This window comes from Erythrolamprus reginae, chromosome Z (genome assembly GCF_031021105.1).
Source record: "Erythrolamprus reginae isolate rEryReg1 chromosome Z, rEryReg1.hap1, whole genome shotgun sequence".
In the NCBI taxonomy this organism is placed as follows: Eukaryota; Metazoa; Chordata; class Lepidosauria; order Squamata; family Dipsadidae; genus Erythrolamprus; species Erythrolamprus reginae.
The window spans coordinates 123,371,571-123,384,620 of NC_091963.1; the positions used below are offsets into that span (position 1 = coordinate 123,371,571).

The 13,050-nt window shown below is 43.2% G+C and overlaps 1 protein-coding gene across 1 annotated transcript; it reads right to left on the minus strand.

Moving 5' to 3' along the window:
- Positions 1–5,144: 5,144 nt before the first annotated feature.
- Positions 5,145–11,359, minus strand: LOC139154045 (olfactory receptor 14A16-like). The gene is made up of 2 exons (XM_070728475.1): positions 10,422–11,359; positions 5,145–5,328 (listed from the first exon to the last, which is right to left on the minus strand). Exons 1-2 carry the CDS (start codon positions 11,357–11,359, stop codon positions 5,145–5,147), a joined length of 1,122 nt encoding a protein of 373 aa, XP_070584576.1.
- Positions 11,360–13,050: the final 1,691 nt, after the last annotated feature.

Below are 13,050 nucleotides of genomic sequence, written 5' to 3' on the forward strand. Positions count from 1 at the left end.
CTCTTTTACTTGCTCATTTTCCATTTTATACTTAAACAAATATCAATATAGTTTTTTATTAAGTCGAGATCCAGACGGAGCGAATATTAACAGTCTTTATTAGTCGGACAGTAACACATAACAGGAACCCCACTTTGACAGCTGACAGGGTATTTATACCCGGCACGAATCTTACATAACCAATGAGGAGCGAGTATTCCTCCCTCCAACCAGAACGACCAATAGCAAGACAGTTGCTAACTCTAAGCAAATACATTACACTCCTTTTCCCTTACTGTGGAAACTACATAATCCCGTAAATAAGCGGGGGGGCGCCGCTCCCGCTCGGATCTCCGCAGGGAAGGTTCCCCTTCTGCCGGATGAAGGTTGTCGGGGATGTCTTTCCGGCCCTCGGGGCTTGGAACACTAATTCCCACCGGATCTAAATTAGTGGGAGGGGCCACTTCCCGGGGAAAAGGAGGAAAATCGATGTTCTTCCCACTAGGGCTTGTGTACTCCTCCTGGTTACAAGGAGGGACTGAGCAACTTCGACGTCTGAGCTGATCCACGTGGCGGTGCCACGTTCGCCCATCACTAAGCCCCACCACATAAGACCTTGGACCTTTAATACCAGCGACCTTTGCCGCAACCCAGGGGGGCCCCCCATCATACGAGCGAGCAAACACCGGTTCATCTAAACTAAAAGAGCGGTCGGGCTCCGGCCAAGTCGGACTATGAGCATAAGCCGGGTATAATCTATCCAACGTAATTCGCAATTTCCGACCCATAAGGAGCTCAGCCGGGGATTTGCTTGTCGGGATAGTCGGAGTAGAATGCTGTGCAAACAGAAAATCTGCCAGTTTCTCCTTCCAAGTGCCCCGGGACATCTTCTTCAACGCATCCTTAGTGGTCCGGACCATTCGTTCTGCTTGTCCGTTAGACGCGGGGTGCCAAGGGGCTATAAGTCCGTGGCGAATACCCACCCCCGCTAAAAACCCCTCGAATTGGGAGGACGTAAATTGCGGCCCATTGTCGGATATTACCACATCTGGGAACCCATGGGTTGCGAAAAGGGAGTTTAGGACTTGAATAACTGCCAAAGATGTGGTTGAGTGTAATATATTAACTTCCAACCATTTTGAATACGCATCAACGGTCACTAGAAACATCTGCCCCATAAAGGGCCCCGCCAAGTCCACATGAATTCTGGTCCACGGGCCGGCTGGCGGCTCCCAGGCCAACGGGACCCCCAGCGGGGGTGAAGGTCTCTGCTCTTGGCAGGGCCAACATTGAGCTACCTGATGCTCAACGTCTTTGTCGATGCCAGGCCACCACACATACCCCCTTGCCAAAGCCTTCGATCTCACCACTCCCGGGTGCCCCTTATGTAAGAGAGAGAGCACTTTTCCTCTTAATTTTGGGGGAATGCAAACCCGACACCCCCTTAGCAGACAACCCTGTACGACTGATAGCTCGTCTTTGCAGCGAAAGAACGGAATATATTCCTCGGAAGGGGCGCCCCTGGGCCATCCTCGTAAAACCCATTGTAAGACAGTAGATAAACACAGATCATGTTTGGATTCCTCGGCGACTACAGCTGCGGATAAAGCTAAAGGCTGGTCGGAAATGGCTAACACAACGGAAGCTGGGGCCGGGTCCTGGAGTACCTGGGGCGAGGGACAACGGCTAAGCGCGTCCGCATGGGCAATATGTTTACCCGGCCGGTACATTAAGTGGTAAGAATAATTGGCCAAGAAGACGATCCACCTGGACATCCTTGGCGACAAAATAAGGGGGCTCTGGCGATCCCCGGACAATAGGCCCAATAAAGGCTGGTGATCTGTTACAATGTCAAAGGGGCGGCCGTACAAGTAGTCATGAAATCGTCTGACTCCGGCTATGATAGCCAGAGCCTCCCTGTCGATATGGCCAAAATTCCTCTCCGCCCTGGCCAGTGTCCTTGAAAAAAAAGCCAGCGGTACTTCAGTCCCATTTGGAAGCCTGTGACTGAGTACCGCGCCCACCCCATACGGGGATGCATCACAGGTCAAAATTAGAGGTAAGTATGGGGAATACTGTGCTAGGACAGTGTTGGACGTTAGAACTTCTTTGACGGCCACAAAAGCCTCTGCCTCCTTGGGTCCCCAAACCCATTTCTTATTCCTATCAAGTAGTCTGTGTAGGGGCTCGGCCAAGGTCGCTTTATGGGGGACGAAAACTGCGTAGAAATTTAATAACCCCAGAAAAGCTTGAAGCTCTGCCCTAGTGTTCGGGGTAGGGGCTTCCCATATTGCCTTGGTTTTTTCAGGAGTGGGGTGGATACCCTGCTTATCAATGATGAACCCTAAAAATTCCACTTGCGGCACTCCAAATACACACTTATGGGCTTTGAGTTTTAACCCCGCTTCCTTAAATTTGGACAGCACCATTTTAACTCTATCCAGGAGGTCCGCCTCGGACTGGGCGGAGACCAAGACATCGTCGAAATATGGGACCGTGCCCGGAATCCCATACAACAAACGCTCCATAAGTGCTTGGAAAATCCCGGGGGCCGTGGACACCCCGAACTGTAAACGTTTACACCTGAACACTCCCCTGTGAGTTGATATGGCCTGTGCGTCGGCCGCCTGAGAGTCCACGGGCAGCAGTAGGTACGCCTGGGAGAGGTCCAGTTTTGCAAATACAATACCCTCCCCCAATGAATGTAAGAGATGTTGCACTACCGGGACAGGGTATGAATGGTGTGCCAGTGCCCTATTGATGGTACACTTATAGTCCCCACAAATTCTAATTCCACCCCCCGCTTTAACAGCCACAACAATTGGGGTCTCCCACGTGGATTGGTCAATTGGTTCCAAAACGCCCTGGGCCACAAGGCGATCCAACTCAGCATCCACTTTGGGGCGTAAGGCTAACGGTACCCTGCGTGGTTTAATCCTCACCGGTGGAACCAGGGGGTCTAACCCAAAAGATATAGGGGAACCCTTATAGCACCCCAGGCTGCTATCAAACACATCCGGAAATTGTAATGCAAGTTCAGAAAATGCCTTACCCCCAGACACAAAACTGACCCCCGAAACAGAAAGACCCAGGGAATCAAACCAATTCAGGCCCAGTAAATTGGCAAAAGGGCCATCCACAACAATAAGAGGTAATAACCCCGAAAACTGCTTGAAATGTACAAGAAAATGGCCCTGCCCCACAACTGGAATCAGGGACCCCTGATAGTCCCGAAGATTCAGGGGGCATGCAGATAAAGACCTCTTTGTTACACGAGGAAAACAACTCTTGACGGTTGTCCAAGGTACAAGTGAATGGGCAGACCCGGTGTCTATCAGCATCGAGCAAGGGCTCTTCCCCAAAATCACAGTAATGGAAATCCTCTCAGTAGGCGGGCCGGTAGCGGCGATCCTGACGGTAGGTCGAGAGTGGAGACAGCGGCTGGAAGCAGAAACTGAAGAATAAATGGCATTGCAATTAGACCGGCGATATGATGAATCCCTTGGAGGCGGTCGGAATCCTCCGGCCGCGGAATCCTTGTAACCTGTAGACTGATTGGAATACGGCCGGCGGACATTACAGGCGCGGGCGATATGTCCCCGCCCCCCGCAGCGTCGGCACGTCAGATCCTTGAAGGGACAAACAGCCCGGAAGTGATCCCCGCCACACCCTCGACACGGCGAGGGAGGAGGAGGGTGGGGCCGGGTGGTAGGAGGGGCCTCCCGCGGCCTAGACGCAGCCAGGCGACAAACTTCCTCCTCAGAGACCAAGGTATTCTCCACATCTTGAGGCAATTGCGGAATCAACTTGACCGGGGCTGGCGAAGTCGCGTTGACTGACACATCCATAGCAGCCAGGGACTGACTAGACATCTCGAAAGCTCTCGCCTCCGCGAGAGCGACTTTAAAGGAGAGCCCCTGGATAGCCAGGAGACGGCGCTTCAGGCGCCCGTCTCTCACACCAAAGACTAAGCGATCGAGGAGGTAATCTTCCAAATCCACAAATTCACAATACAGGGCAGCTCTCCTGAGCGCGGCCACATAATCATTTATTGATTCAGCCTCCTGTTGATTCCGGTGAAAGAAAACATAGCGGCGAGCACAGCGGGAGGGGGCGGGGGCGTAATGGTCTTGGAGGGTTGAAAGAAACTGCTCCCAAGGCACGTCATGGATCAAAGTTGGAGCAAAAATAGCCCTGGCGGTCTCGAACATTTCGGCACCGCAAAAACTGAGGAAGTATGCCCTCTTTCTGTCCCCCGAAATTTCAGTAAACCCATTAGAAATGAGGAAACATTCGAACCTTGCAACGTATGAGTCCCAAGTTTCCACTCGCGGGTCAAATGGAGCGAAAGTCAGTTGCGTAGACATGCTGTAGACAGGGATAATTGAGCGTATGCTCTGCACGTGTGGAACAATTCCTCGTCGCCACTGTTAAGTCGAGATCCAGACGGAGCGAATATTAACAGTCTTTATTAGTCGGACAGTAACACATAACAGGAACCCCACTTTGACAGCTGACAGGGTATTTATACCCGGCACGAATCTTACATAACCAATGAGGAGCGAGTATTCCTCCCTCCAACCAGAACGACCAATAGCAAGACAGTTGCTAACTCTAAGCAAATACATTACATTTTTGATTTTATTTTTCCTGGGTTCCCAATAAAAGTTTGTCTGGTGTCATTTCTTTCTCTATCCCGGCTCTTTCTTCTCCTTGTCATATCTTGATTTAATTTTCAAGTACTTCCACCATTCTAATTTAATCCCTTCGTCCTTTAATTCCATTCTGGTCTTGATGCTTCTCTCATCTTTGATCATATGTTTATATGTTATTGTTTTATCTAGTTTCTTGAAATTTGAGTGAACAAAAACTTTCAGTGGTGAGAACCAATTTGGAATGTCCATATACATCTGTCTTTTTATCTTTAACCAAATATTTATCAGTTAATTCCTAATATAATGATTTAAAAAATATCTGTGTATTTTTTGTCTTCCATCCCATAAATAAGAATGCCACCCGACTTGTAAATTGTTTCCCTTTATTTCTAATAATCTGTTGTTTTCTAATTTGATCCATTCTTTGTCCATGTTAAGACTACTGTGTAATAGTACCCTCTCCAATCAGGTAGACCAAATACATCATTTTATTTTGCTTCCTATAGATATTTAAGGCTCCTCCTCTTTTTCCTCACTTATGGGAGCTTCTGGAGGTTCTGAAGGTGCTTGATGAATCTCCACCTCTGCCATCAAATCCTGTCCAACTTCCTCACTGTCTGACTCAGGCATCACCACATCAGCCTCTGCACTGCTGGAATCAGTACCAGCTGCATGGGCTGCTGGCGGGCAACAACTATATGTACATTCATACATATATACATACATACATGTCTGTGAACATGTGTGTGTGTATGTTTGTCTGTCTGTCTGTCTATGTGGAAATCTTTTCCCTATCCTAAAATCATTACTATGTAATTAACTATGTTAATTTTAACAGTTTTCATTATGCTGACATTCTCCATGAAGAGGGAGAAAGAAGAAATACAATAAATTCTCAAAATTACAAGATTAGTTTCTCTTTCAATATAGGAAAACTACAGCCAAAAGAAAAATCTAAGACAATTGAAGGATCCAGGATATACTCAAACATTTTATTGCAAAGTTACACTCATTCCCCATCCTACCAACAATTTTTTCTTCAGTATGACAGATCTCTGTAGTATATTATCATTAGCAACATGCTACTACTTTACTAAGTTGTTTAACTGCTTCTCCTCCTCCCCTTCCTTCTCATTATTGTTATTAAAGTGGCATTAACTCACTTGTAATACATTAATAACTTTCAACATTAAATGTATATCTTTCTATTTCACTCTGTGGGTTTACTATTTGCTTAGTTCTTTAACCATGAAATCTAAAATGGCACTTTGCCTTTCTGTACCTTTATATTTTTTGGAATTTATGATCTGATATTTTGTCAGATTACAAGAGATTGTCATTCAGGACATTATTTGTCTGCAAGAATTTCTCAAAATTCATGATTACATCAATTTTTCAATAATGGATCATCTTTAAACCACACATAGAAAAGCACTATGATGGAATGAAATGAAAAGGAGGACTTGGGATACTATGAAATTTGGAACAAACTATAAGATTGGTTTGAAAAGAGAACACAAAATAAATCTCTAAATTATTATTTTAATAATGTAAATATGATTATTTTTAATTATATTAAAATTGAACAATTATATCTATGAATAATAATTAAATATGCTAATGAAAACAATTATGTAAATATGGCAATGGAAAAGATTACATAAACATGGATTTATTGTCAGTAAAATCAGTTTTATTATGACCCTAGACCAGCGGTCCCCAAACTACGGCCCATGGGCCGGATGCGGCCCACTGAGGCGATTTATCCAGCCCGCAGCAGTGCACGAGATTTTATCAATAGATATAATAAGCTCCCGAATCTCCTGTCCACTCACCGTGGTCTGCTGCTGAGCGAGGAGGTGGTACAGAGGCAAGGGGTGGGGAGGAAAGTGGGCCTGCAATTGGCCCCTTTCTTTGCCGCCTTTAGAGAGAGAAACTGTTGCTGCCCTATGGCAGAGCAGTAACAGTTCCTCTCCCTAAATGCAAGAAAGAAAGGGGCCAATTGCAGGCCTGCTTTCCTCCCCACCCCTTGCCTCTGCACCGCCTCCTCCCCACCTCCTCCTTCACGGTGAATGGACGGGCGATTCAGGAATCCCCCTGAATTTGCCCCGAATGGAGGAGGAGGCGGCTTCAAGCGACCAACAGCCAGTCCTTCTCAGCACTTCTTGCTGCAACCTCCGAGCTCCACTGCTGTCCCTGGGCACTGTTACCTCTAAGCTGTGCTGAGAGAGAGAGAAAGAGAGAGAGAGCAGAGGGCGGCTTGCCGGTCCACGGCCCCCTGGATGAGCTGCCCCGCACGGCCCCAGCACTGGACTTCACTGTCGCCTCCGCCACCCTCCGGCTCTCCAGCTAAGAGGCAGCAGCCACGTCCACCCCTTCACCCTCCTCGGCACCCAGCGCCCCGCCTCCTGGTAGCACACCCGACCTCTTTCTGCAGGAACGGGTGGTAGGGTGGAAGTGGTTGGACTTATCTACACAAGCACCTGCTGACTGGGAAGAGGGGAAAGAAAAAAAATCTGCACCTCCAAAGAGGAGAGGGGGGGAAAGAAAAAATAGAGTTCCAACTTGGCGGAAGGCAGGATGAGAGAACCAAGCGTGCCACAGCAAGTTTGCTTGGCGAAAAGGCGGCTACTTCTTTCTGGGGCTTTTTTTTCTACCACTCCACCACCCCTTTCTGAACGTCATTTGCCGCTTAGGAGCGACCTTCTCCCGGGCTTGTTGTGGATGCGGCGTGGATGAGGGGAAAGCTGTAAGTGTGAATTCGCAAAACCAGTTTGGCCTCTTCTTCACCTCCTTAATGACTACTGAAGACAAAAGAAGCTTCGTTGGGATTTTGGCTCTCCGCAGAGACTTTCCCCGCATAAACTAGTTGCAGGGCCAAGGGGAAAGTCTCTTGCTGCCTCTTAGCTGGAAAGCTGGACAGGGACGGAGGCAATGGCAAAATCTGGTGCTCTCCACTCTCTCTCTCTTTCTCTCTCAGTGCAGCTTACAAGTAACAGTGCCCGGGGACAGCAGCGGTGCTCAGAGGCTGCAGCAATGCAGCGCCGAGAAGGACTATATGTTGGTCCCTTGAAACCGCCGCTGCCTCCGTTCGGGCGAATTTAGGGAGTTAGCTGGAGAGCTGGGCGAAGGCGAAGGCAACGGCAAAGTCCGGTGCTGGGGCCATGCGGATCCGCTCATCCAGGGGGCCATGGACCGGCAAGCCACCTTCCGCTCTCTCTCTCTTTCTCTCTCTGTTGCCGGCAAGGTGTATGAGAGAGAGAGAGAAAAAGAAGGGGAGAGAGAAAGAAAGCAAGAGAGAGAGAAAATAAGAGAAAAAGAAAGCAAGAGAGAGAGAAAGAGGGAGAGATAGAGAGGGAGAGAAAGAGAGAAGGAGAGATAGAAATAGAGTGAGTGAGAGAGAAAGAAAGAAAGAGAAGGAGGGAGAGAGAGGGGGAGAGAAAGAGGGGGAGAGATAAAAATACAGTGAGAGAGAGAAAGAAAGCAAGAGAGAGAGAGAAAGAGAGGGAGAGAGAGAGAAAGAGGGAGAGAGAGAGGAAGAGGGAGAGATAAAAAGGGAGAGAAAGAAAGAGGGAGATAGAGAGAGAGGGAGAGAGAGAAAGAGGGAGAGATAGAGGGAGAGAGAAAGAGAGTGAGAGAGAGAGAAAGAGAGAGAGAGAAATAGAAGAGAGAGAGAGAGAAAGCAAGAGAGAGAGGAAGAAGGAGAGAGAGGAAGAGAGAAAGGGGGATAGATAGAAAGAGTGAGAGAGAGAGAGAGAAAAAGAGAAAGAGAAAAATGAGAAAATGATGGAGAGAAAAATGAAGGAAGAAAAGAGAGAGGGTAGAGAGAAGTAGAGAGGAAGGAGGGAGGGAGGGAAGGAAGGAGGGAGTTTGTTGATTTAAGTTTAAATTTACTTGTTAATTAAGAAGTATAAATTACTTTATTACTTAATTACTTAATTACTTCTTCTTTATTTTAAATATTGTATTTGTTCCCATTTTGTTTTTTACTTTAAATAAGATATGTGCAGTGTGCATAGGGATTTGTTCATAGCGGTTTTTTTATAGTCCGGCCCTCCAACAGTCTGAGGGACAGTGAACTGGCCCCCTGTGTAAAAAGTTTGGGGTCCCCTGCCCTAGACCTTATGTAGTGGCATGTAGTAGTTTTTCAACTTGACCAGCATAGTGTCCCATGAAACTGCATGAATAGATTGAGGGGCAAAAAGTGTCTATGCTGTTTCAAATATTGTATTGTATTGCACCATACTATTTTGTCTTATTTAAATGTATATATGCCTTTTTAGTTGTTTTTAAATGTAAATAACTCAATAAAACTATTTTTTTAAAATAAAGCACTACCATTAGATTTCTGTCAACTTTTCCTTAGTTATGGAAGATAAACAGTTTTTATATATTTTAAGTCAAGGGCAATATAATTTAGATTACTTTGGATAGTATGTTAGGTTTTAATTATTGCATAAATTATTTCCTAATTTATGTAATGGGAAAAAAGTGTTGTTGGAAAGACATTTAAAATGCTTCAAAAAGTATCTACATTCTCTGTTCTACTTACTACAATCTTATTATCATCATAATGACAAAGCTTAGCTATAGAAGTGATAAAAAACTCAGTTGTTGAGAAAGATGTCACCCCTTTCTCTAATAATTAATGATATGTTTCAGTGTGGGAAAAATGAAACACAATGTTTGCATTCTAACTACAATAGTTGATTAAAACCTTAGTCTAGCCCACATGCCTTAAAATTAGAAATCTTCCCCTGCACACTTGACTCAAGTAGGGTATTTCTTTTTCAAGGAATATAAATCAGAATAAAGCATATAAAGCTTCCCTTCTTATTTCACTGATTTGAAGCATTTTTTGCTGATTGAATCATCTGTTATAAGAACTTAAGTAGAACTGCAGAAGTGACCTTCAGGGTACAGTACAGTCAATCATTCCATTGTTTAAGTTGAAGAGTAACCAATGTTTCATTCATTATGCATTTCATTTCTTCCTCTGGATACTGCAGTATTCAGAGCATTCTTAGAATTTCAGTACCTTTACTCCCAATTCTGCCTGCCTGGATTTCTTTAAAAGCACTATAAGTATATAAGTCTACAGTGCTATTGCTATTATTCTCTTTGACAAAGGATTGTACAAACTGATGTTGATGCTTAAGGAAAAAACAAAAACAAATTGATCAATTTGACTAGATCTAGCATTGTCATTTGTCAAACATCATATTTTTAAAACCTATTTTAAAATCTTTCCTCTCTGCCTTTCCCCCCATCCTAAATATACTGTAATATCCTTTAAAATAACTAATGGAGAAGTGTTGTTATGTATTGTATTGTATTGTATTGCATTGCATTGCATTGCATTGTTTGTACTGTATTGCATTGTACTGTATTGCATTGTACTGTATTTATAGTATTGTATTGTACGTATTGTATTGAATTGTGTTGCATTGTTTCAATTTTGAATTTGCAACTTGTTGAAGTATGTAAATGTGAACAAAACAGAACAGGCAGGCAGGCAGGCAAACAAACAAACAAACAAACAAACAAATAAATAAATAAATAACTTGCCTGACAAAACAAGTTTTCTTCTCTTCTGTCTTCTCCTTTACTTTTTTTTTGTATGTTTAGATTACATATAATTAATATTGAGTTTATTGTCTAAACTATACTGGTTGTGTCTGCAAACAAACAATATATATATTTCAAAATAAACTATTAATTATATAATGTAGGGTGAAGGCTGTTTGGAAAAGAAAATCTTACAATCCCAATAATTTTAGAACAAACCTGGAAAAAGTGTGGAAAATTTGCCTAAGGTTTAAGAACTTGCACAAGGCATTCTGAAACTCTTTATTTCTAATACTGTAGATGAATGGATTCAACATAGGAGGAAAAATCACATATATTATTGAAAAAACTAAATCTAAATAAGATGAACTATTGCTGGGAGGTTGGGCATAGACAAAGAAAGCAACACAAATGAGCACTGAGACTACAATTAAGTGTGGGAGACAAGTAGAGAGAGCTTTTTGCCTTCCCTGTACAGAAGGGATCTGAAGTACAGCTCTGAAGATCCATACATAACTTATAATGATGAAAATAAAGCATCCCACCCCAAGAGTAGCGCTCATTACAACAAGAATAACCTCCACTAGGTATAAGTCAGAGCAAGAAAGTTTCAGTAGTTTGGGGATTTCACAGAAAAATTGGTCAACTTTATTTGAACAGAAAGTTATTGAAAATGTATTGCTTGTGTGCAATATGGCATAAAGGAAACCAGATATCCACACAATGGCTGCAATTTTAATACAGGTTCCGCTATTCATTATTATTTCGTATTGTAACGGATTGTAAATAGCAACATGACGGTCATGTGCCATTACAGTTAAGAGAGAGATCTCAGATGCATCAAAGAAAAGCAAAAAGAAAACCTGAATGGCACATTCAAAATAAGAAATGAAATTGTTGTTCATGAGTGAGTTGAACATAGATTTGGGTACAATAGATGATATGGAACCAATATCAATAATTGCCAAGTTCATTAAGAAGAAATACATTGGTGTGTGCAGGTGATGATCAACAGCTATTGCAATGATGACAGAAAGATTCCCCAACAGGGTGATCAGGTATACTCCTAGAAACAGGAAGAAATATAAGATCTGTAACCCTTGATCTTCAGAAAATTTCAGAAGCAGGAACCCAGAATCGAAGGTGAGATTTGACATCCTGTTCTCTCTGTGGTAAGAAGAGTAAAAAGGGTTAATAATAAAAATAAAAGGTTGTTCCAAATAACAGAGTGCTCTTAAGTTGAATCATTTAGTTTATGTTAACTAATGAACTAAAAAAATCAAGTTACAATAACAGTTGATATTTAAATTAGTTGTAGCTTTTGGATAAAGGAATAGTTTTTAGACACTGTAAATTTCCATTGTAAATGTACTGTATATTACTATAATGTTTTCATATGGGAGATTTCTGAACAAGTTGACAATTGATTAATGTGTCTTTAAAAACAAATTTTAAAATCATCCTTAAAACTCCAATATTCTTTAAGGGGATTTGAAACATTAATTCATTTGGTGAGTGGTTTCAAGATTAATATAGAACAGACAATATATTAATAAAAACATTAAAGTGGAAGATGAAACACAATTGATGAATAAAATTGATTTTAAGATTGAGAAGAAGAGGATTTCCAGTTTGATGTCATGCCAGAGTAGAACAGCCTTTGGAGTCTCTGGGACTATATCTGTGTTGTATCTGGGCTGTATTTGTATGCTGCCCTGAGTCCTCGGAGAGGAGTGGCTTATAGATAGATAGATAGATAGATAGATAGATAGATAGATAGATAGATAGATAGATAGATAGATAGATAGATAGATAGATGATAGATAATTTTTGGTGTTTTGGAAGCCTAAAGGTGATTGCTGGTTTGGAGGGAGGAGTGATTCAAAGGAGAAGAATTCAGAGCTTCTGTGGTGGATAAGCAATCCTCCTAGAGAGCGAGAATAACCCCTAGAGCTTATCATGAAGAAAACGGCCTCCATGGCTAGTCCAGAAGCGTGACAGCCTGACTCAGAATAAGGAAGCAAGAGAAGAACAGCCAAGATGAGTGGTAGAGATTATAGGAAAGAGAAACATTGAGAGGACTTTTCAATGACTGGTAGAAAGATATAAGATGGTGTGCCCTAATTGCTGGCTATCAGCTGGAGGAGCAAAGACAGAAAGCACCAGGAGACAAAAAAGAGGCAACTGCAAGTGTGAGTAAAAAGAAGACAGAGAGCCTTCTTTTTACTCACACTTGAGCTGGCAGAGTTAAGATCTGCTAAGGACATTTTTGTTTTAATTGAACTTAAAATGATTGGCAAGAAACCAGGTTTCTTGAAGACACAGAACCAGGTGTACTGCAGAAGATTTGTTCCTGAGAAAGTGAACAGTTTTCCTATGAGTTAAAAATGACTTTTTTAGCAGTGGTTGGCCAGTTCAGCAATGGAAGTCTGGAGGCGGAGCATCCCAGCATTGCCGGCAAGTGGGGGGAAGTGAAGGGAAATCCCTGCAGCAGAATGACAGGCACTTTGGCTGGTAACAGAAGTCCAGAGGTGGAGCATCCTAATGGCACAGGTTTGGGTTCATAAGTGGAAAATGGTTCATAAGAAGAGGTAAAAATATTCTTAAATACCCAGTTCATATCTTGAAAATTTTATGAGTAGAGGCATTCATAAGTAGAGGTACCACTGTATTTCAAACGATTATAGGATGGTAATTTGTATAAGCATAACATTAGAAAAGTAATGATAAAAGACAATAGGACAGTAGGAGAAGGATGGTAGGCACAATCAGCAAAGGGCAGCCATTCACGGCCCCACTGGAATGCTCCGGTGTGGGGGGTGCATGGGTGCATTCATGCATGCAATCT

Excerpts from the sequence above, each read along its gene's own strand:
- LOC139154045 (XM_070728475.1), bottom strand. The coding sequence starts at position 11,359 with ATGTCAAATCTCACCTTCGATTCTGGGTTCCTGCTTCTGAAATTTTCT. Across the intron at positions 5,329-10,421 it reads ATTTTCCACACTTTTTCCAG|TTGTTGCCCGCCAGCAGCCC; the intron begins GTTTGTTCTAAA and ends ATGTACATATAG.